Genomic DNA, 24,930 nt, shown 5'->3' with positions numbered 1-24,930 from the left:
CCCATTCCCATGAGAGGACAGGGCATTTATGTGACCAAAGAAACCAGCACAATTACGAGCCTGATGGAAACTAATTCCCTTGCCAGGTATGCATGGGCACCCAGGCAGGTTTTACCTTTCCTCCGAGTAGTGCCGGGTGGATTATTTTTTTTTTTTTTTTTTTTTTTTTTTCCCACCTGCCAACCTTTGGGTTTCTAAAGCGTGATAGCCGGCAGTTTTGGGGCAGCACAGGGTGCCTGGTGGGACAGGGTGGTGAGGCATCGGTGGCAATGCCCCCCTGCCAGGGCAGAGGCACTGGGAGCAGGCAGCTGTGGGAAACCTGGTGTGACGATCAGAGGTCAGAGCTGTGCCAGTGGCTTGGTTTGGACCGGACGAAAACAAACAGGCTTCCTCCGGAGTTTTGGCTCGGTTGAGAGACAGAGCTGAGGGTGCCATAGGACCGCGTGCTTTTCTTCTTGGTGGGGGGAAAAATGGCTTTGATAGCGACTGCTAACGATTCAGTGCTGTTTACATAATAATTGTGGTTGGCTTCCATTAGCTCTCATAATGAGATTGCTTTCTCCTAGCGCAATCGCTCGCCGGTTGGGTTTTACGCGCCCCTGCCTCCCTGCTCCCCCAGCGCTGGGGCGAGGAGGCGGTGCGAGGGCTTTGGGTCTGGCCTGGCCTCCCTTCCCCAGCTCCAGGCGTGGAAGAAAGCTCGCAACTTGTCATTGCAAAGGAGAGGAGGCGAAGGGAGCTTGTATCGCTGGGACGACTTCTGAAAGACCCAGGTGGCAGTTTGGAGCATCATGGCATCTTAGCGGAATTGGGTTTCAATCCGTTTTGGGTGATATCTCAGTACAACAGCGCTCATCTTTGTACTAAAAATTCTTGGGTTTAGTTACCTGCAAGGAAGGGAATCCACCGACCTGCTCCCACAGGGAGAAAGAAGCCAGGTCCTTTCACCTCCGAGATCCACCGTATCAGCAGCCCTCATCTGTGACGGTCGCTGTGCATCACGGATATTGTTTGTGTATACGAAACTACTGGATTAACTGCTGCAGCCTAACCTCGATACAGTACTTGTTTGCTTCCCGTGTCTGAGTAATTGTGAACGGTGGCATTGCTGTACGACAGGCTGCCAGAGCCTGCCTCCCGCAGCATCCCGCCGTCTGAGCAGCGGTGCTGAGAAACTGCCGGGTAGCGCCGGGGGATAACACCCACCACTGAGCTCTTGTTAAATAAATGATGCCACTGGAAGGAGAATACAATAGCCTGAGCGCTACCTTTTGAAAAGGTAAGGTTGGGTCTTGTTTTGTGGTTGTTTTTTTGTTTTGGGTTTTTTTTTTTCCCATTTTGGCTTAATAGCAGGTGCATTATGGTTTCAGAGCAGCTCTGACAGCAAAGCTGAGTGCCCGCAGGGAGTGCACGGCCGGCATATCCGACCCTGCGGGCACAGCGCTGCTCTGGAGCAGGATGAGTCCCCACGGGCTGTGGGTGCTTGCCTGGTGGGTACTGTTGGGATGGTGGGGGGCTGCGTGTGTGGCTTTGCAGATGCCTTTTGCCTGTCTCGTGGGATACACACCTTCTCCCCTTTGGCTGCAAGTGACCATTTCTTTAGAAATATGCCCCAAATGAGTTGGTGCCAGCGGTAGGTTAAGGGCTTGGCTGCTGGAGGTAGGGCCTGAGCAGAGGATGAGTTGACTTTCTTCTCCTTTGTAAAGAAACAAAAGTCTTTTGGGGGGTTGGGGAAGGTGGCATTGCTTTCAGCCACGTGGCTTCTGCTAATTAATGTGAGTTAATTGGGGCTGGTTGGAGAGCTGTGGCTTGGTGGCTAGAGGAGGCTCGAAGGGACGGGGCTCAGGGCTGTTTCTGCCCCGTTGAATCCAGCCCACCAAAGGGATGCGGACATCCCCGTGGCAGGCGCCTAGCTAGCAAAACTCCGCATAACTCAGCCCTCTGCTTTATTAAAGGCTCCTTTATACCACTTTTTTTTTTTTTTTTTTTTTTTTTTTTTTGCCATAACCCCCATGAGAACAGCCAGCCTTTTCAGCAGCCTGAAACCTCCCTTACCGGGAAGGCTTCCGCGCGGGGAACAGCCTGGCTGGCACGGTGCTGCTCCAGACCAGCCCCAAAACTGCTTTGAAAACGTGGTTTGCGAACAGGCGAGGGTGCCAGCCTTGCCGAAACCAGGGATGGGTCCGCTCGCCAACCAGCCAGCTTAATAGGATACTGAAAAATAGTTGTGGCGAGTAGGGGTTAATTTCTAGGTATCAAAATATGCGCAGAAGGTTAAACGGGACTTCCTCCTTGTCAATGAATTATGGCTTTAAAATATTTGCATTCTTTCCTGAAAGATTTAGGAATAATTATATAGCACTCAGGGGCAAGGCATTGCCAGATAAACTTAACAACTCTATAATTTGTACTCGAGGCAGGGTTTCCTGTAAATGATAGCTTTGTTTAATTTTACAATACTGCTTCCAAATGTTTGCCGGGTACGAATTGCCAGCTAAACTGGACTTGTGAATCTGGAAGAGTATTTATTTGTTTGTTATTGCAGATGATAAAAGCTGCTGTATTAGGCTAAAACTTGGCACCTCCTTTACAACTTCTAGGCATCCTTCCCCAGGCAGGTTTGGTGGGGTGGACAGCCGAGGTAGGGTGAAAGCAGCTTTCCAGCTTCTCCGTACAAAATCCCTGAGCTGCTCTAGGATCTTCTCCTGCTCTGCCTTTCTTTTTCTGGGGTTGGGAAAGGAACGCTGCAGTCACAACGCACATACTTTATTTCCATTACTCAAAGCCGGAGTCATGCATAGTTACAGCCAAAGACACTTCAGCAGCTCTGGGGATAACAAGATAGCTGACAGACTGGAATGCGGATTTATCAGGGGTAAAAACTGGCAAAATTCCTTATTTCTGATTCTTCTTTTTAAATAGGCCCTTCATGCTCCTGCTATATGAGCCCACCGTGAGTTTTAACCCCTTGTGTTCTCCCAGCTGGATCTGGGGATGTACGCCGGGGCCACCTGGGTGTCTTCTGGGAATGAATTGCTCAGTCCTACTTAGTTCCTAGGTGCCGTTTTTAAACTGCGAAGCTCTTCCAGAAATGTTTTCAATGGCTTTTTATTTTAAAGTGCCGGCCTTTGCACCAGATGTGTGTCGGAGTGACCACAGAATGTAAATTTTACTGTATGTTGCCTTTGGACTGGCAGTTTGGGAGACTACCGGGCAGTTAACATAGGAGGATTGTGCCATGAAATCCGCTTCCTTGGGATTTGATTCATATTAATTTCTTTCAGAGCAAATCTCTTTATTGGCTTCTGTTACATTTTGATGTAGAGCTACTTTTCCTGTGCCTTTCTTAGGACCTGGAAATATTTATATTACTATGAGAAATAGGTCATCTTCAGCTCTATGGCTTGTCAGTAATATATCTGTTTTAATATTCTGAGACATTAAGCAATTTCTTTTTGGGGAAACAAGTTACGGCAGAAGAAGCATACTTGGAAGTTAAATAGATTAAGTGAAATCCCTCAGTTACAGGAGCTAGGTTCAGAAGACAAGTCAAGCTGTTTAGTAAGAGTTTCAAGTTAAAATTTAACCTTTTCCAAATCTGCTGTGAGCAGCTTGTGGCGCAGCAAGACCTGCCTGGTGCCAGCACAGTGCGGGAGCCTGGGGAGAGGGCTCTGACGTGGCTGTCTGCGGGGTGGGTGGATTTGGAGCTGGTGGTTGTGCCTGTGGTTGTGCATCTCGACCGGCAGAGAATGAAGAGAATTTCACTTTTATTATTGGAAAAGGAAAGGATTGCTCAAGGATTGCAAAACACTTTGTTTTGGAAAAAAATGTCATTGTTTGAAAATAGCATGAGAACAGGAAGGGGGCTGTCCCTAAGCCTGTGGCAGTCTCGCACATGTTCTTCTTACCTGGGGGCTCAGGTGAAGCTTCAAGGCTTCAAGTATTAGCTTGGACTTTTGTGTCCAGGCTGGAAGGCTATACTTCTCCCATCCCTGCCTTTCCCCTTGGTGATGAAGGATAGGAAACTTTCTTCTTTTTTTTTTTTCTCTCCATTTTTTTTTTTTTTTTTTTTTAAGAGGGAGTAGAGTTTAAAAAAAAAAAAGTCTTGACTGGTGGGTGGAAACACATGGCTGGCTGCACTGAAAGCACTTGAAACCTGGTCGTGGTCAGCACTTGGGCTCTCATGGGAGAGTTGCTGACTCCTGGTTTTGTGCCTTCTGTATGCTTTCTGCCCTGTCCCTGCATTTATCTCCTTGGCTGAGCCCCAGGCACGCCGATTTGAACCAGCATGGCCACTCAACGCTTTGCTTGTCTGGATGCTTCTTGGCCTCTTTTATCCCGGTGCATCCACAGGACAGGTTCATCCCCACAGTGGGAAGCTGCTCTGGTCGCAGCCCAGTCACCCACTGGAGACCCCCAGCCCAGGTGGGAAGGCCACCGACGGCAGCCCTCGCACCAAAACCTCGTCCCAGCCCTGCTAGCATCGCTTCGTGTCGCCTGCGGGTTGCTCGGCACCTCCCGGCTGCAGGGACTGCCCATCTCTCCTCTGGGCTTTTTTTAGCTGCAAACTTTATATAGAGTGTTTTTGCTGACAGAGGGTGCCAGGACAGCACGGCAGCGGCTGTGGGGAGGGCGAGAGCCCCTCTCCCTGCTTGGGAAGGACTAACACAACTGGTAAATGCATCCCATCCTTCTAATCGCCCATCCCTTCCCTGGGGCTCACAGCCTGCTGGGGGCTCTTAACCTTCCTGCCGGTGGATTTCGGATGGTGGATTTCGGATGGTACCGCCTGGGAGGTGGATGGCAAAGGTCCTGTTTGCACTCGCTCCTCTCCCCAGGTTGCTCAGGGCCGTGCTTAAAAAGACAAAATAAACCTCTTTGATGCCTGCCAGCAGAAGCCTCCATGCAATTGTCCCCTGGTACGATAACGTGCTTTCAACCGGCCGTGTTGTTTTTCCACCCCACCGAAGCTGTTTGCACAAGCCCAGCTGCTGTGCACAAGAGGGGATCAAAATTTGGGTCTGCGGGGGGAGTGTCTCTGTGATACCCGGGGCTGAGGTCTCTCAAACTGGCTTTTTTCAAAAATACCTAGAGAAGATGTGACCGCGTGTTGGCTCGGGGGGAGGAGACCTTTCTGGGTGGGTGTAGGGTCTGTTGCTGGCTGCAGGGCAGATCCCAGCTTCGGGTCCCTTCACAGGCTGGGGACGGGTTTCTGCAAAAGTAGAGGCAGGACCTAAGTGGCTCGGCTCGCGTGAGGGGCATGAGCCATCCAACGTGTGGGATGGGCAAAGCCACCTCAGATGTGGGGAGGGAGAGGTGCCGTGTTCCTGTGCAGAGCAGGACTGAGAAGGCGTGTGCCTGAACGGTGAAACGTGTTTGGAAGGAGGGTAGGGAAACCAAAACGGTGGTCTTGTTTTAAAAGGCTGAAATGGCCTCCTGTGCCCTCCTGCCCTCCTTGCAGGCGGTTGTCCTCTGTGGCTTTGTCCTTCATCTGGGATGCTGCCGTCCCTCCCGGGACGATTCTGCTCAAACAAACTTGGCGGCGCAGAAGCTGGCTTGCAAATTGTTGAAAAGATGTTGAGATTTATCTATGCTAATGCGAGGAGGAGGAGGAGGAGTGCCCGTGTGAACCTGCTGGCAGATAAGGCTGGTGTTCACAGCTGTGCCGAGGAGAGCGGGATAGATAGGGCGTCCTGGAGAGGGGAAGAAGGAGGAATTTTTAATTTTGTGATATCCTTATCTTAATCCTTTCTCCCCTCTCTCCCACCCCCCTCCTCGCCTCTTCCAGGGTAGGCTAAACTAGTCAGCCTCGCCTTTTCCACAGATGCTGGCAGGCTGCTAGTTCCAGGCCTGGGGAATACATTGGGAGTCTGTTCCAGCAGCGGGATGGGTTTTCGGACGTAGGTCGCGTTTTGCTGGCTGAGCACAGTGCGCTGCTTGTGTGAGCTGGGTGGCTTCTGCAACAGATGCCCAGGCTGTTAAAAAAGTAAAGCTTGGTGGGAGTAGCCAGCAAGGGCTTGAAAGCACGTTTTTTCAGGTAAAAAAGTCTTATTTACAGACTCAGCTGTGGTCTTAGCTCTGAGGTGGGTTGTCTAAGGGGAGATAAAGCTGAGACGTAGGAGGTGTAGGGGATGGTTCCGACCGTCGCTGGTGCTCCCGTCCCAGCACTGCTGCTCCCAGTAAATGCCCCAGGTGAGGAGGCAGCGATCCCGGCATTGGGCTCTGCCACGGTGGCATCTCCCGGCGGACGCCCTGCCTGCCATGCCCGGGGTAAGGCAGAGCTGGGGTTGGTGCCTCACGACTCTCTGGGCGCTGGAAGGAGTCTGCTCCCCATTTTTTTTTTTTTCAGGGGGGCTAAACCCAGGGCTGTGCCGCTTGCTGGAGGGGAGATTTCCACTGGCAGTTTCTGCCTTTCCTCCCTGGCTCTTAGCTGCGCATGGTGGCCCAATTTTGGGGGTGTTTCAAAGGTCCTGGAAAAGTAGCACCTTGTTTTTTTTTGGCGCTGGACTTCCCCTGTCTCCTGTTGTACTGCTTATTTGCCTTTTTCCATGCAATGCTCAGGCCCAGCTGTGTGCTTTTTTGGAGGTTTGTCTTATTTACATGAACAGTTCTCAAAGTTCAGCTGAAAAGCAGCTTTTCTTCCTGGGAACAGCCAGGAACCGCTAGTGTGTGATCTTTGTGTATAAAGTTGCCTTTCTCTGCTTATAAACAGTGGCCCTAGGATGGATGTGCGGTGGACCTGTTTAGATTTAAATCTGACCCACCTCCTTGTTTTCAGTGCTGGCATCCCCGTTGAGCAACATGTTCTTTCCTGCCTTTTGCAATAACACGTGGTGTGAGTTTTTTAACCTTTAAAATTGGAAAGTCATGTCAAATTGTGGTGTCCCGCTGCAGAAAGCAGCGTATGATTTTATTTTTTTGTAATTTTCTCCCCCGCCCCCAATATCATATACACAGATTGCTCATTAATTTCCCGTGCAGCCTTTCTTCCGATGGCCTGGCAAGCTAGGACTTGATAGCTGCAGGGAGCCCGTCGCGATAGCGGCTGGTAGCTCTGACTGTGGGAGGGGGTGAGCTGGGAATCACACGCGCGTGCCTTGGTCCTCCAGCTGCGGTGGAAGAGTTTCTGCGAGATCAAGCTCTGCTGGCCGTCCCTCCCAGAGCCCTTCATCTGGGCTTGTTTCCCCAACCTCATCTGGGCTTGTTTCCCCAACCCTGGTTTGCATCAGATTGACGCGAGCTAATTATATCTGAAACCCCTTTAATTGGTGCCTCTTTTCTGGTCCAGCTGAAATTGGGAAATGTTTCTAGAGTCATGAGCAGAGGGAAGACATGGGGCAGAGCGGCGTCACCTTCCTGGGAAGGCAGGCTGGAGCGAGGGGCTGGCAGCATCGCTGGGGTCACTCATGAAGCAGGAAAAGCCTTTTTGTGCTTTTTTTGGGCAAGGCTGAAAAACACAGCGTGCCACAAAATTGCTGCTTTACTGGGTATTTGTAGTGTGCAGCTTCATAGTGAGACGTCGGGTGGGTTCCCGCAGGTGAACTCATAATCGGGTTGTGGCTGTGATGTTCTGGAGAAGCATCTTTGGGTTGACGGCAGTGATTCCTCCGGCCTTCTATTCTGTAAAGCTGCTCGGCGGTGGGAAGTTCCCAGCTGAAGTCCTGGGCCCAAAACTGGCTTGCTGTGGAAAGACCTTTGCCTGTGTCCAGGCTGAGAAGGTCGTCCTGCGCTAAGCTAAACGGGGGACACGACCAGGGAGCCGCAAGCGTGGAGCAGCACGAGTGCTCTGCCTTCCCTTTGGTGCCAAAACGGTCTCCGCGTTGCCAAGAAAATGTCTTGTGGAAAACTTCCCGCTTATAACCAAAATCTCATTTACGTCCGCTCAGGACCTGGTCTTGGACCGAATTTTATTTTCTAAGCAAATGAGACATTTTGGTCCTTGGGTGGGGGGGGGGGGGAAATAACTGTTCCACCAACTTGCAGCCCTCCTGCCCTCGGGGAGCTGGTAGCTGGGAGCCAGTGGAAGTTTCTGGCGGAGGAGGTGGTTTGTTCGGCAGGAGCGGCGTAAGGCTGCACAGGGCATTAGATAGCATAGCTCTCTCAAACTGTCTTAGTTTGTGAGGTGTCTAAAAATTAATTTTTTGGGGGGGCCACAGTCGCCTATATTGCAAGCTTCAGACTACTGCCTATGTGTGTGCTTCCACAGACCCCTCCAGTCACCCCCGGACCGCAGACCACAAACTGAATATGAAATGCTTAATAAGAGCCAAACTGTCTTGAAAAAATGTGTGGATGCAAAATGCATTTGAAAATCTGGCCTTTTGTGTATCTTTTTCCGGAGTCTCTTAACCTGCTCTAAATTCTTAAGTTATCTGCACTGTTACTCTGCTTGCCAAGCTCTGCAGGCAGGGAAAGGGCTTATTAATGTGGGTTTTTACATAGATGAATGTGGTTGTGAAGTACTATTGACACATGGAAATATTGGTGGATGCTTAAAGAAGAATCAGCTGCTTTGTGATAGCTCTGCGCCAGTTTCTTCGTTTGAATATCTTTACAAAACCCGGTTGTAGCAAAGCACGTTGTAAGAAAAGGATGCATATTTCTGTGGCTTAAAAAGAAGAAAAATCAAACCCCAAACCACACACCCCTCCTTAGTAGAAGTTTTGCACACATCGGAAACAAAGACATCAGCATTTGCTTGTCAGAGCTAATAAAGTTTGCTTGGATCTTAATTTTTCTGCTTGATTTCACAAAGTAATTGAAACTTCCTTTTTGCTGCAAGCTTTTTTTTTTTCTGTCTTTTTTTTTTTTAAATATTCTTAAAAGAACATCTTTTGGTCAGTGGCTTGATGGAATTTTGCTCAGAAGGCAGGCGTGGCTCGAGCGCACTGAGCGACTGGTCAGTCAAAGCTTGTAGGACAAATTACTTGTGTCTGCAAGTCATTCCTCCAAGTTGAAAGCCACCTAGACCAAATAAACCTTGAACTAGAGGTTTTATAGGAGCTTTTGAGTATGTAAGTGAAGCTATTGTAATCGCAGTGATCTGATAAAACCTTAAAAACCAGGGTTGCCGTAAAGAAAATAGTAGTTCCACTTGAGGTGATAAAACCCACATCAGGAGGCAGCAAGCAAAGCTTACCAGATGACCTGTGAAACGGCAAATAGTCCCCGCTCCAGAGGAGAGGACGCCAAACTGCCGGTGCCATACCCTTGCCGTGGGGGGGATACGCCAAAAAAAAGTTCATTTGAGAGCGAAACCAGCGGCTTTGGAAGAAGGAGCATCCTCCAGCTCACATTTGCAATTGCATGACTATGTTGTCTTGCTGCCTGCCTCCTGGCTGGCACGACGCAGGAAGTTTTAGAGGTTAGGATAAGGAGGGGCCCGGGTAATTGAAAGCAAACAAACAGCGAAGACAAAAAAAGAAACATAAAACAGCAAACCCAAAGCCACAAATACAAAACAGACTTTCCAGATTGATTAGTTCAAATTTGTTTATTTGAAGTCCTAAAAGTTCGCATCATCGCTCTTTCGGGGTGTCTCTCAAATTTGGCAATATGTTAACCATGTGTTTTCAGATCAGCTTTTCACAAGAAAGACCCTGGTTTTTTGGTGTGTTGGTGTTGCCTTAAACTTTAAATTGAAAGGAGGGTGACAGGCTCCAAAGACTTAATTTGTAGTCTTGACGTGCAGGTGCTGCTCTTGAGAGAATTGCGCTCTGTAAAACTTTTGTTTCTTTGAGGATTTTCCTTGGGCACGTTAAAGAGTACTGAGTGGTAAGACATGTTACCGATCACTTTTTTCCATGTCCCTGCCGGAAACAGGTTTAGGAATACTGATGCACTTACTGCCTTTGGGAATCAGTGGAGACCTGATAAAGGCTGGTTTTACTTTTGGTCTTCAGGGTGTTTTGGACTGGAAGGTGTTTCCTACCTTCAGTAACAGATTAATAGTGCAGCTGTAATATGTACTTTTTTTTTTACAGATTTGGCTTAAACACCCCCAAGCCCCCAGACAGAGGAATTACAGCTCCAGCCTATTAACTGTTGGCCATTAATGAGTCAGGTCTAAATGCCTTGATTGTGCTTGAGATTTCTAAGCTGAATCCTTTACATAATATTAGTATGGCAAGAATGCCTCCTGAGGACAAGCAGTAGCTTCCCAGGGCTTTCGCCGTTCCTCTCCAGGAAGGAGTAAGTACATTTTGGGTTGCGCTGATACCATCTCGTGCCTTGGCGCTATCAAAGCGAGTGGAAGCTCCCCGCCGCTCCGGCAGCCCGGCTCTGATGTTCTCTCACATCCAGGCGCGTTGTTTATCTTTAACCAAGGCTTGGATGAACTTCCAAAATAAATTAATGTAGTAGCCCAACTTGGTCTGCTTTGGCGGAGGTTTTCTGGAGTGACTCAAATGTTATAAATATGAAAGTAGCTAGACTTCAAACGCTGCTTTTGGACCAAGCTTTAATAGTTGTCTCCTAAAGCAGCAAAGGCCAGCCTTTCCTTGAAGAAGATCTTTTTTTTTTTTTTTTTTTTTTTTCTATTTAACTCCCCTCCCCCTTTCTCTTTTCATCTGCACCCTTCGTTCACGTCTGCCTTCCTGATTAAGAACTAATCAGTGAAGATAGATTAGTCCGGGAGCATTGCAGCCCCTGGGACCAGCGCAGCTCCGGCAGGTCAGGAGCTGGGAGGCACCGTGGGGTCAGCGTCACCGCCGCCGCGGCGGAGGAGGCTGGCTGAGCCGCGCTCGAGTGCACGGAGGAATGCGGTAACAGGATTTAAAGGAAACGTACAAAACTAACGAGGATTAAGGCTAATTGTCCTGCGAGGGGCGGCAGGATGTGGCCATGCGGGGAGCGACTCTGTTCTGCAAGGGGAAAGTCTGGCAGTCAGGGTCTGTTCGTGGAGGACTTGGGTAGGTTTGGGTTGGTTTAGTCGCTGCATGGAGAAATGGAAAATAGTGGATTGGAAAAAAAAAATAAAAGTTGAGTTCTTCCTTAAAGACTTCAAGGCTGTTGGAGCAAATATTTCTGCAGTTGGTGGGAAACATCCTACAAATGAATGATTCTCGCCATGCCTGGGCTCTGTTTTTGCTGGCATTGTACAACTGTCGCTTTGTGCGGGGAGCCGACGTCCCCCAACTGCTGAACGCTTCTCCTGGGGCTGAGCTGAGGCGGGTAGGAGGCCTCTTACTGAAGGACTTTGCGTGCCAGCGAGCTTGTTTTGAGCCATGGCATGGTGCTGTCGGAGGTGTTTTGGGGACCTTGCCTCCTCTCGTAGGTCAAGCTGGTTACTCAGGTCTTGCAGAAAGGCCACGGGTATCCCTTGGCTTGAATAATGGGGGATTTGGGGAGCGAAGGCCCTCGGGGCTGGTCCTCAGCCAGCCAAAGTGGCGTGAAATGCTGACTGGAGCTGACCGTCCATCAAGTGGGACCTGAGAGACCTGGGCGGCCAGACCAAAAGAGTTAATCCCGTTGTATTTCTGTGCTCTGGGGAAGATTTGTCCCTGCCTGGAAGAAAGCAAAGTTTGCACGTCGATGCCCTTCGATGCCGCGGGTGCCAGCAGGACCCTCCAGGCTGGCAGCACGCCGGCACGGGCATGGTGCCGGGTGGTCACCGGCGGACTGCTGGGTGAAAACTGCTCTCTTCCAAATCGGGCCTGAAAAGAACGTTGCACCCGGTTGCTCTCGTCCAAACGCTGGTGTCGGACCCTTGACAGCCTGGCAAACCCCTCGTTATTTGCCTCGGTGGCGAGGGAGGAGAATCGGTGGTGGCTGTGGGGTCTGCTGGGCAGGGTTGTGGGGTGGCACTTGCCCGTGGCTCTCGGCAGGTGTGGGTGGGCAACCCACCCGAGTGAACTTGTTCTTCCTTGGCCCTCGGGTTTTAGCCGTTCCTGACGGAAGCAGTCCAAAGCTTTTCTGTCTTGTGAGGTGCCTTTGGGGATGACGGGGCTGTGCAGAGGCAGGGGAGGGTGCCCTGTTTCCTGGGATGAGCCGACTCTTAGATTATAGCTGGATTTTGCTACACCTGAACCCTTGAAGCTTTTAATCTGTTTATACTTTCAGTTACTGGAAGTCATACCTCCTGCCCCAAAAAAACCTCCGAGCAAGCGCTACTCTTGCAAATTGAGAAGACGGAGTGTTTCTCTTCGGTGCAGAGCTTTGGCTCGCTTTTGCTCGCCCCACGGAGCGGGATTCCTGGGGATCGGTGGCACTGGGTGGCTGGTGGCACTCACGGCGGCAGGAGGAAGATGAGGAGTTCGTGCTCTGGTCCGAAGTCCAGGCTGCCTTTGCGGGGTGGGAAGTGAGCCGTGGTGTCGGCAGCTGCGTGGAGCAAGGGACTTGCGTGGGTTTTGCTGTCAAAAGCAAGAGTAGACCTCCTGTCCGTGTCAACTAGGACTTTGGGTGGCCCTGGCTGGTCCTGGCTCTCTGCTGAGTCCCTGCATGCTGCTCTCTGTCTTCCCTGCCCAAAACCACCCAAGGCAGGGTGAAGAAGTGTGTCCATAGGGATGAAAAACATCACTCTGCTACTTTCCAGATATCTGTGTGTTTATTTGTACACTGCCCCTCAATATAGTTGTTTGCAGCTTGGTGTTGTGTTTTGGGTTTTTGTGTTGTGTTTTGTTCCCCCCCCCCCCCCCCCAGCTTTCCTTCCCTTCTGTGTAAAGTTGGTCTCAGAATTGCAGCAGGTTCTGCAGTGCCTATTTTGGATCCCATAATAGAGAATCTCTCTGGAAGTTAATTAACATCACTCTTGCGTTCCAATTTATAGATTAGATTATTGTTTGTATAAAGCCCGGGATATTTTTTTAATTTTATTTTAAGTTGAAAACAGGAAATTGTGGCTGAATTTCATGAGCTTTGCTTCTTATTTAAGGAATTAAAAACATCTTTAGGTTTGGGGGCTTTTTTAAATTTTTGCTTGGGTCATAGTTGCCAGTTCACATGCCCTTTAGTACTTCTTATTCCTGCTGGTGTGCTTTTAGCACATGGAAATGGTAGCTCCACTTTGTGCGATGGTGCATGCTTGTTTTTGCTTTTGCAAGCAGGAAAACTTCACTTCTGTCGAGCCCCTGCGTAGTTGGCGACGTCGGGAGGGTGGGATGTTCGGAGGGGCTGACTGCACAGCCACGGCACCAGTGCCTTGGGACGGTGGTCCTTGCCTTGAAATGTGCCGGTGCCACCATTTGGGAGAGCTGTGGCTTGCTCTGGTTGTTCAGCTCTCAACTGGGGGGATCTCTGTCAGACAGGGTGCCTCCACAAAACCGTGAACACCTTCTTTTGAGGTTTTTTTGGTCATTTGTTTGGGTTTTTTCCAAATGAAGCATGATCCCCAGAATCACTAGGGCTGTATGACCTCAAAACGTTGCTGAAGCTTTCAAGGGTCGTCTACTGCCAAATCTGGGACTCGCCAGCAGATGACCGGTCTGCTGGCACAGATAGGTGAGTCTGGGTGCATCTCACAAGAAACTACTGTGCAGCTCTGAAACATGTTTTTGTGCATTGACACTGGAATCGTCTATGTTTGAAAAGGAATAGGAAAAAAAAAATTACTGGAAAAGTGGTTGCCAGCAGCGTACTCCTGCTTCTCCTGCCTGCCCGTGTGTGGTGCCTTCCTGCACCGGTGAGCATCCCGGGAGGTGCCCGGTGGAGGGTCTGGGTCCCTCCAGAGGGAGAGGGGCCAAAAGTGGAGGGAGAAAATGTTGTTAAGAGGGAAAAAATATTCCTGTTCGAATGACAGTGTTTGTGGCAGAATCTGTTTTGGTTAAAAGTTGCTTTTTTGGCAAATAGCCCAAAGCTTTATGGGAAAAAAACAAACGGAGTTTTTTTGGCTTTGTTTTGCCTTCTTAAGGGGGAATTTGAGGAAAAAATGACAAGTCTTTTACAAAGAAAGTAACTGTCTCCCAGCCAGATCTCTTCTATTTACTGTTCCTTGTGCCTGAGGCTTCATTAATTCTGTGTATTTGCTGTTCCCTGTAAAATCTGCTGGACAATTTTTGTTGAATTCTGACGTTTGATCACTGGCTGTATGCAGGGTTGGTTTTTTTTATTATGACTTTTACCTTTACGTATACCCAGAATTACTGACTGCAAGTGTTGGGCTTTCTAGCTGTTCCTTGGTGGCTGATGGAGGGACAGGGGCACTACCTGTCTCAGCCATCCCAGAGATGGGTCTCTTGTGCACCTTGTATATCTGTCCTCCTCACGGAGAAGTGAAAAAACCAAAGATAATTTTCAGCGTAACTTGTCTGTTGTGTAACACCTCTCACTTAGGGCACGTAGGCAGAGACATGTTGTGAAAACTATTTCATGCCTAAAGAATTCGGTGATAATAAAGAGAATTTGCATTTCCTAAGTTCTCACTCAGCCATGTCAAGTGGGGTTTTTTGGTTTTGTTTTTTAATTAAGAAACAACTCTTGGTTTTCATTGAAGGTTTCTGTCTTAGCTAGAGCCAGGGGGAATCCTCTAGTTAACCAGAGCTATTTTGCTCTCCAGGTTTGCTTAAATAATAAGTTTAATTATGTAGTATTTTTTTTCCCCTTGTATATTCAGGTCTTTGTGTGGTTTCTCTCTCTTTTGATGTTTGCAGAAATGCGTTATCTTCATCTGTCTGGTTTGTGTTTGGTGTGCCACTAATTGACTCAATATCCTGTTTGTTGGACTGAAAGCGTGCTCTATCAAGGCATATTCTTCCAGGGTGTAAAACCTCACAGTATTTGGGCCACCTGTTGAGAAGGAAATTGTTGGTTGTGCTGTGGAAATGAGTGGCGGTGGTACTTTTCCTCAGGTGAGCAGGGTTTAACTTTAAATGAACTCTTAAAACCCCGCCGAAGGTGAGATCCTGCATCCTCCTCGCTTGGACATCACCTGCAAAGGGCGCAGTCCTGGGCTCAGACGTGCTGTAGGGAGTTTTGGGGTTTGGGCCTTGGGGACATCACCTGAACCCCTCCATTGCCCCGATCCCAACGGGAGAGCCGGGCAGGAGGGGACCCCCGTTGGCTGGTGATGCTTCTCTGGGGTGCCGGGGAGAGCAGAGACAGGTCTTTGTCTCCGGGGCTGAAGAGCTGTGTTAGGAGCGTGGGAAGGGCTCTCCTGGGCTGCCTCCGCCCCGGAGGGATGTCCCAAAATTGCTCCGGTTGGCCTCAACGGGCAGCGTTTGCCTGGACTCGGTCCTTCAGGGACCTGGCTCTGTCATCAGCTCGAAGATGAGTTTTGCGGTAATTGGGACTTGGATGGGTGGGAGGAAAGAGCCCTTTTTGTGTCCTAAGTTGCTCTTTCCAGTAGAAAATTAAGGTTCCTAATGTGCGTTTGGCTTAATGTACACACATGGATATAAATCTCGCTTGTTCTCTTCAGTCCCTGACCCTCTTGGCAGTAAATTTGGGAACCCGAAGCTGTCAACAAAGCAAAATGGAAAAATAGAAGCCAGACAGACCTCGGTTGTGTATGATATTTTAAGTAACTGTAGGTACGCGCTATGGAAATAATTAGGATTATTTGTTGTGTTGAAGGGAGGTATGTCACTGAGGTATTGTGTGCGCTGGCGTTCCCCACGCCTGCAAGATGGATTAGCAGCTGAGTTAACAGATGCAGTAAAGCTCGACTGAAAATAGTTCACTGTTGTTAAGCGTAGGTGAAAGGGCTTTGGTTTGGGTATCAAAGAGTGTATTTTGACTGCTTGACAAGTTTGAAAAAAAAAAAAAATTATTTCAATATTATAAGCTTTCTCTGTGAGCCTGGGGAATTTTTCTGTGCCATTAGAGTAATCAGCAAAAAACTGAAACACACATTGATTAATAACCTAAGTGGAAGCACAGGGGAAACAAGTGGCTTTAACATTAATAAGGCAAATAAACCATTTATATAAAACGGTTGCTAATTGAGTGGGATGTTAAATATGCTGCGCGCTGGCACGTGCTGCTAAATTGCGGTACTTCCATAACCCTACCAGTCAGCTTTGGGAGCTGACTGCGGGTGAAGATGTCTGCTGGTTTAAAAAATCCTGGGTGGTTGATAAAAAAGGGCTGCAAGGGGGGACGAGCATCCATGATGGTCAAATCCAGGACCAGGGCTTCTGTGGCTGTGGAAGGGCTGGAGGTCCTGTGCCCAGCTGGAGGGTGATGCTGGCTGCTGACCTCCACGGCGAGGACCTAGGTTTGGGTATGTGGGGTGCTCTCTCTCTTTTGGTGCTTTCTGGGTTTGAGATCCCAATGGGAATTGCAAATGTTTTGAGGAGGGAAGAAAGGAGAGCTGACTTTGGTTGTGTGGTGGTGGCCTTTAGGATGGGGAGTGATTTGCGTTGGAAATGGGGTATGATATTTTGTGTCTGATGGTGATAGATGTAGGGAGGATGCTGCACAAAGCACTGCTGGAAGCGTGCAGTTGAAATAGGGGTTCGGGCTGAAAATAGCACCGTGTGCTCAGGAACATCACAGGAGGTACAGCTCCGAATGTCCCAACCCGGTCTGACCCGCTCCGACCAGAGGGTCCCAGTAGTGCTGTACTGTTTGCAGGATGTGAGCTTAAAAACTTCTGTAATTCTGAATTCTGCTGCCTTTCGTGGATGCGTTGCTTCTGTTAGCAGGACCTCGATGCTGTTTTACGTCTCTTCCTTCCTGGCACGCGACCGTCTCCGCAGGAGTATTCTCCCCAGTAAAATAAACACAAGTCCCACAGCAGCACCGCTTCAAAGCAAGCGCAGGAGGCTGACCACCTGGTGAAAAAGGAGTACTCCGATAAGAGCCATCAACTAACAATTCAAGTTTGCTGCTTACACCAGGCAAAAAGCACTCCTTCAAGCAGCGTGCGCCTGTGACAGCCGGGGAGGAGGCAGCAGGGTCGCTTTTTTCTGCCTTTGGTGTTTGCAGCAGTCATTTCACCTGGAAATATTTATATGCCAAGACACTATCTGCATTTTTGTAGTGCTTTTCATTAGCAGATATCTAAAAGCAGCATAAGCAGTGATAAGGGTGACCCAGCCTTGCCTTGGGGGGGCAGGGGCTGTTGCGGTGGTGGGATGTGCGGTTGTGCCGACGGACAGCCCGGAGGGATTAATTACGGCAGCACCGTGGCAGACGGGCAAGAGCTCACCGTCCATTCCTGGGGGTGCTGAGCATCCCTGGCTGATTTTGTAGCCAGGAAAACTGGGCAGGTTTTGGTATTTTGGGTACAATTGAAGGTGATTGGGTTGGTTGGGTGGTTCGGTAGCCTCGTCTGTCTCAATGACTCTGCCGGAGTCGATTGCAAGCTCGTACTTTTCTTTCTTCTTCGTCTCGTCCCTTGTTAACGTGGGGCCGGAGCAGTGGAGCTGTGCTCAGGGGTGATGCTAGTGTTTCTTGTCATCTTTGTTGGGGGTTTTGTAAAGCCTTGGTAGCATGTCAATTATATATGATGGGTGGAAGCCTAATATTCTGTGATAATTAGTAGGCAAGTCTAGTGTGAAATCGGATTAGAGCCTGGCATTACAGTCCAGGATTCCTTTGGTAGTTGCTTCAGAGGAAGTCATAAAACACTTTTAAAGATGACCCAAGCCGATGTGTGCTAGGGGGAAGAGGCAGAGCACGAGGCTGAAACGGTGTCCCCGCTCACCCGTCCCCCAGCAGTGTTTGCCTCCCACTCCTCCACCAGCCCACCTTATCCCAGTCCATTTTCTCACATGGAAGCAAAGTCCAACAGTAACATCTCGGACCATAAACTGCTTTTGGCTTGTTTACTGAGCTGCGATGAAGGGCTAGACTGTGTATGGGAGTGTTTTAAAGAATTAACCCCCCCTGCCTCCCAGCAAACCGCTCCTGAAAGTTTAGCTAGTTTTGCAGCTAGGTGTACTTAAAGTATGAACTTAGTGAAGGCAAGGAGAAGCAGGCTGAGAAGGCATGTTAGACATGCAGAAGCAACGTCTTGAAAGGGTCTTGGTGAATTGTTTGGTGAAGGGAACTGCTTTTCAAGATCATGGAGCCCCCGAGTTTGCGCTGCACACTTACTCATTCGATGAAAACTTGTTTTCCGACACATTGCAAAATAGTTACTTGATTTGGAAGAAACTCTGTGTGCCTGGAGTCTGCTAAATGTGGTGTTTCTGTAATGGCTTAAATCATAAGTTTGCAAGATTACCTTTCTGAGCACATTTCCTTGGATGTACAGATGGTAACATCGTGTACCATTGCATTTCTATCTTTAAACCACCACCTCCGTTCCCCAGAGGTGTGCTGTTAGCTAGCCAAGGAGCAAGCTTCTTTCGTAATTTCGGTACCTCATTTCTCTCTCTGTATTCATATGTAATATAAAATAGAGAAAAAGTCTTGCTGTGACAGGCCATGGGAAAGATCTGCTGCAAATCCATGACAAGCTGCAGCAGTGGTGTGCATATGCGGTAGATATTTGGAGTCGTTCTCTGCTACTTAAGCTCTTTTTGCCATGCAGCCCCTGACGTGATGATTGCACACCCTGCCAAACAATTCAATAAAAAGCCTAACTTGAAAGGAAGCTGTGGCAGTTATATTTTTGCTGTGCTCACATGGTGATAAATTACAGAAGCTGCCGAGTCTTTAACACTCAACAGTAGATGAAGAGTTGCCTTGTATGGGCATTGTTTGATGAGTTTTAACTTGGGAAATAATTATTGCCGAATGTGTCCTTGACAGTGAGCGCACACCATGAGAGTTCTTCACATAACACACATAAACATTAGATCTCTGTTTAAGTGGGCCTAAATACTCATATTTTTCACTCCTTTTCTTTAGAGGGGTTCACTGCCAGTTGGAGAAACGAACTCTGGCTCTAGGTCAGGGTTTTCTGCGTGCGTAACTGGTCCATGCTCACGTGAACCGCTGGCAGCGGCCGCTTTCCAGGCTTTATCGTTTTCATTCCCCCGTGTGCCCTGGTTGTAGCGCCGTTGTGTTTTGAAGCTGTTCTCTGATGGTGCCATGCTTCTGAGTCTGTCTGTGGAGGCATAAGCAGTTCCCAACACCGCAGCCTTTCACCAAAGGGGCACGTGTTGGATCCATCACCCGGACAGGCGATGGGATGCCGGGACGTTGTGTTGCTCTCCCTGCAAACTCGGGCGTGGAATGAGTCCCGTGGATGGATACGGAACGGATCAGCTCTGCTAGCTGATTGAAAACAAAGGCTTGACGTGAGATTTCTCACAAACCGTGTCGGTGCCTGTCGCTTTGCTCAAGTGAGGGTATATTTTCAGGGATGCGGACGTGCTAAGGACAGCTCTCCTCATGGGAAAATGGGGGGGGCTCAGTGTCTTCTGGTGACTTTCCACTGTGGCATAAGAAAACTTCAAGAAAAGCAGCCTACAGCCCTAAACTTTCTGGTTTTTAACGCTGGGTAACGCAGTGCATCCTCCTCCGATTAGCAGAGTAGCTGGAGCTCCTCAGCTCTAGACAGAGCTAATTCTTGATCACGAGCCAAGACCACATAGTGCTGACATGACTGAGAAATATCTTCCATAATTAGATTGCTTGGTCATTCATTTTTGAATGTCTGAGTTGCATTTTGGAGCATAATTTCTTAATGATCAACCAGATGGGATCTGTGCAAGCTTGATTTACTATCAGTAGTGTTCTCCTTGCTTGGCTTTGCATTTGTGTCCTGGGGAGGCACTGTGCAGATCTGGGACAAGGGGGATCAAAGAAAAATGATTTTGCGTTGTAACGTTAGGTGGGATGGTAACTTTAGTTTAAGAGTATAAATAGATATAAAACTGTGACTTGTATTTGTGAAATACATTGGACTTTTTCATAAATAAATCTGAACAGTTGTTAAACCCACTGTTTTAGGGATCCCAGGGCATCTGTGGACAACTTCAGAGGTGTCTGCAAAGTGTAACTAGGAAAAGAAATCCCACTGTATCAGTAGGTTTGAATTTGCCAAGTAGAGTAGAGGCTTACCCTTCCAACACAAAAGAATGGGTAGAATGTAAGTTGTAACTACCAAAGGCAGGCAGGCATCATGGAAATGGTACTAAAATCATGAAGTGCATTTCAGGTAAAATGTTTCCAACATACTCCCCCCCATAAGAAATTCAGGAAAAAAACCTCAAAAAAAAGTGTTACAAGAGTTTTGAAATTAAATTATTTTGACACCTAGCCATTGCTCTAGCTGTAATTATTGCTTTGCTGCTATTTATGTTTCCCATTGTGTTAAAGAGCCTTAGTCCTGTACTGGAACTGGAGCAATGAGATTCAAAGTGAAATAAAGTGGTGGTGCTTGGGCACTTTCTTTTTTTAATACTTGCTAGTAAGGCACGCTCACAGAGGAGTGCCCAGGCGTGCTCTGGGATGCATTTGGTGGGCCAGATCTGCCAATCCTGGGTGCGCCTCTTCCTCTCTTTTGAATCGCTTATCAAGCTAAATGGAGCTGCATCCCTCGGTGTTGCGCCCCTTAATGCTGTGTATTTGCCGCTGGAGGTGCTCCTCTAAGGTGGAAAGAAATAGAGTCCATGAAAGAAAAATATATCTGTAAGGAGATAGTGAGATTTTTCTGTGTTTTCTGAAGGCTGTGCCTAAGCAGTGTTGCTTCCTGTAACAGACTTTGAGCTTTCCGTAATTCAAGAGCAGTGGACAGTCTTGTGCAATAAGTTAGCTATGTCAGAATTATCTGTCGGTCAAGGTCCCTCTGTAATGCCAGGGAAAGCAAACAAACCCTGTAGTGCAAAGGAAAATAGATTTAGGAGGAGAGGTTCTTAGGAATTTTATATATATATATATACAGATATAGAAAGACAGATACAAAAATATTTCTATCTTATTCTTATTTTAACATGGTCCTTAAGTGTCTGAGAGATACTAACATTTCTGGGCTAGAAAGTCACACGAAGTGATGCAAAGGTTCAATAGCTGGGCAAACGACGTCGTTATGAGGTCTTGCACAAGGCAGGCAGAGAAGCAACTGCTTGTGTTAGTCACGGGCAGGCTTTTTGTTTTGCACCGTGCAAAACCTGCTTTTCTTTCTCTAAACCCACTTCTGATGCTCTAGCGGGTAGGATGGCTCTTCAGTAAGCGCACGGTTCACAGCCGGTTGTGAAGTGAACGGGTTGTTTTCTGCGCAGGGGGCTGACGAGTCCTTTGCAGCCCTGGCAAGTGAGTCTCTGAACCTCAGTGGTGGATGGAGGTTGTTGGTGGCTTCCAGGGTGTGAGCAGGTAGGGAAGAGCCTTCGCTTCTCCATCTGCTTCCTCAGGATGAAGGATAAGGTTTGGCAGCGGGGTGTGAAACGGGAGAGAAGGCAGCAGCTTACATGTAGGCTGTGTCTTTTAAAATACCATCTGACTTGGAAGGATGAGTTTCTCATCCTAACTGCTTGTTTTGATCTTATCTTCAGTGTTGACAAAGATTTGCACAATTTGCCCAAGTTTGAACCGCTTTAGCATCAGCCCACCTGCCTGTGACAGTGCTGCGTTGTGGGACCTGTCAGAGAAGCTGGAGCCGGGGATTGCTACGCCGAGAGTTTATTTATCTTGGCCCACAAAACTTGACAGCAGCATTTTCTTGGTGGTGCTGGAAGAGGACAGCTTCATCCTGCACTGCAGTGAGACGCTCTAAAAGCAAATTAGATGGGGCCAGATCCTGTGCCCAGATTGTCTGTGAAATTTCGAAATGGAGCTATAGTAGATACTGAAGGACTTTGATTCCTCTGACCAAGCCAGCTTGAGCCAGATAACTCTTAGGAGGGAATTATCTTTCAGGGTGAAGGAAGAAAAATCCGTTTGAATTCTCCAAAAACAAACCCCCAATTTCACCCAGGATGATGACAGGAAACTGTAAAATTAGGAGCTGGGAAATACAAAGCTTTTTTCAGGACTGTTGCATAGAACAAGTAGATTTTAATATCAGTGATAACTGTGCTTCTGAGAGAGATTACTTCTGTCATGATTGGAGGGGTAAAGAAAAAAGGATTTATCTGTACAAAAAGGACCATTGCCATTGATATTGTGCTGTGTCTTAACTGAATGAGTTGGAAGTAATTAAAATACTCAACGAAAACTTCATGGAAGATATCATAGTGTAAACAGGTCAATTTGCTGGTTCTTCAAATTATACCATGCAAGATGAGTATCTGTTCATTCCGTTTATTAACTGAATAAATAAGAGGATGCTTTTTAATGTTCTTGCAGAAAGATATAAGGCATAGTGTTTACATGTGTTGCTATGAAGTTCCTCTACAGAATCAGGTTTTGATATGCCTGGTCCAGTGCTCGCAGTGAGGGGGGCTCTTCTTGAGAGGAGATGGTACTGCGGGTCCTTGCAGCTCTGCCTTGCAAGCTGACCTCTTTGCCCTTGCATAGAGAATCCTTTTAACTCCGGATCTTTTCTTCTCTGCTTTTCAGGTGACCACTTGAAAGTCTGCTCGCAAGGCTACACATGCTGCTCTCACGAAATGGAGGAGAAGTACAGTCAGCAGAGTAAACACGACTTCAGGAACGCTGTTGTAGAGCTTAGCAATCACCTACAAACCATGTTTAGTTCCCGATACAAGAAGTTTGATGGTAAGTGCAGAGACCTTGAACTTGCTTTCCTTGGGATAAAATGTAAAAAATCCCCATCCTGTTGTCCTCTGTGCAGTTGTTCTGTTCTGCCTCCCTCTCTGCTGGGGAAGTTCATGAGTCACGGCTCAGAGGGCAGAGCATGCCTTATTTTGCAATCCTGTGAGAGAGAAATATTTGCTGGTTATGGCTGCTTGTTTCCCAAAGAGAGAGATCTTTCTTTCCGATTAATCTTTTGAAAAACCATTTTGCTCTTAATGTAAGATTGCAGTTAGTTTTGTTGGTACATCCCCGCAGCACATGTAATTGTAACGTGCACGTTTTGCAGCCCTGATCCACAAAAATGCTGATCTTTCCCAGCGTGTTGTGACCCAACAGGATTTGTATCCATCTCACTTAGCCTTTGGGGCTAAGCAGAGCAGCAGATAAACAGAGCTGGTTTTGTGCGGAGGCTGAGGGTTCGAGTGTGATGCAGGGTCAGAAGCAAAACGAACAAAGTCTCGGCTGAGTTCCCATCGCTCGAGTGACGCTAACTGCTGGCTGATAAGCAAATTGCTGGTTTCGGCATTGCCCTCGGATCTGCAGCGCTGTCCCGTCAGGCTGGGTCTCCGTAGGGCATGCCTGCCTCGTGGGAGCTGCAGGAAGAAACTCTCTTTGGAGGTAGCTGGCACACACCCTCCCAGCGTCGCCCGCCTTGCAGCCAGGTGCCTTCCTTTCAAGAATGCCTCTTGCAAACACCTGAAGTCGGTGCCCACACATCGGGCACAGCACCCATCTGAGGTCCGAGCAGCATCTCTCGGTTTTGCTGCCGAGCTCTTGGTTGTGGCAGTTCCCATGGGCTCTGCAGGCTCCTCGGTGCTCCCGGTCACTGCGGCCCCTCCGCTGGGGCATCCCCAGGAGGGAGGAGTGGAGCATCAGGCTTCTGCCTGGGTCGTCCTTGTTGCCTGGGGGAAGGAGGTGACACCCAGTTGCACGTGGAAATGTCTGAAGAGTCAGGTGGGCTGCGTTGGTAAGACTTGTTCTGCTCACACATCGTCACCGCTCTCTGGTGATAGAGGGCGATTCCACCGCACAGCTCCTCGGGACGTTTTTCTCTCTCATTCAGTTATAGGTTCAACGTGGATTTTCTACTAATATCCCAAATGTGTGCCTTGAACGTCCCAGGGACCTCCTCTCCACTACTGCAGCAGGTAGCAGCCATTTTATTTCAAAAGGGATTGGCACTCGGGTGAGAGAGAAAGTCCCTGGGTATGAAATTGCAGTGAGTCAAAGTGGAATTACGCAATCATCTTGATAGCATCTAAATATGCTAGCTAAATATTTCACTCTTAACCTCTGTTGTCTCTACCTGCTGGTACACCAAAGGGGTGATAGAGAGAGAACCAAAGTGTCTAGACTTGCAAGCTTATTAAATGCAGAACAAGACACTTAATGAAATCCAGCCCGTAGATAAGCCCTTTCAAAGAGACCAGAGGAACAGCATCTGCTTCACCTTAAATGAACGACGAGGCTTTTTGAAATGCTGCATTGAAAACAAAGAGCATGCACGGTTCACTGTATTAGCATCCCTGACGTGGTGCAGACGTATCGCTAGGTGTGTCTGCCCGTTTGTAGGGTGAGATGGCTGCAGGGCTGCATGACGGCAGGGGGATATTAAGCTAAGCTGAGCTGGATACCTGTCAAAGCACAAAGCTTCAAAACGGGTAAGCGTTGACAGGGAGCCCTGTACGAGCTGTTTTGTTTGTGCTGTGTGGTTCCTCTGTCAGCCCCTCGCAGCTTGCCCTGTGCCAGTCTCGCCCTGATCTTAGTCCTGGGAGTCCTTGACAGGCAAATCTGGAAGGGGATGGTGTGATTCTGTTCCTGGAAGCTGGATTTACTGTGCCCAGCCTGTCCCTGAAGGGTGTTTCTCTGCCCTGTACGAAACTAATGAAGGAGAATTAGCAACCCTCTCAGCCTGTCCCAAAGCCTAATGGCCCCATCTTTGAGTGCTTGCTAATCCCAGATCTAGATCTTTATTTGCTGCAGTCAAAGCTGATTTAGGAATTTTTTTAATCTTACCTGGGGTGGAAGCAGAGATTAACTGATTACCATCCTCCATCATTTGCCTCTTGGAAAACTTTTAATCATGACTGCCGCTCTCCCTCCAGCCCAGTCACCTGGAGGCTGAAAGCACTCTTGCTGGTGGCTGGGGCAGGTTGAGGAGTCTCCCCTCTGAAGTCCTTAGCCTCTTCTGCAAAAATTTTGGAGTGCCATGCCCTAGACTGCTGTGGTAGTTGTGTTTGTTTAAGAGCCTGCTGCTGAGCGATCGGCTGCTTGTGGTGTGGTGTTTCCTTCCTTCGGTCCTGGTGCTTGGTCATCAGGTCAATTGTGCTCAGTTCTGCCTTGCACGTTTGAGTTGTCCTTGTCCAATTCTTCCCACACTTCTTGATGTAATGTGCTCAAACTACA

At 48.4% G+C, this 24,930-nt stretch overlaps 1 protein-coding gene across 1 annotated transcript in view; it reads left to right on the top strand.

The window, feature by feature from the left end:
* Window positions 1-24,930, top strand: part of GPC4 (glypican 4) — a 70,558-nt gene that overhangs the window by 9,168 nt on the left and 36,460 nt on the right. The window contains exon 2 of the mRNA XM_049827916.1: window positions 22,327-22,485. Within this exon, the coding sequence (XP_049683873.1) occupies window positions 22,327-22,485 (159 nt within the window). The remainder of the gene's footprint in view (window positions 1-22,326; window positions 22,486-24,930) is intronic.

This window comes from Accipiter gentilis, chromosome 24 (genome assembly GCF_929443795.1).
Source record: "Accipiter gentilis chromosome 24, bAccGen1.1, whole genome shotgun sequence".
Lineage (NCBI taxonomy): Eukaryota > Metazoa > Chordata > Aves > Accipitriformes > Accipitridae > Astur > Astur gentilis.
Note: the sequence above shows the minus strand (reverse complement) of the source record. Positions and strands in the feature narration are given on the sequence as shown.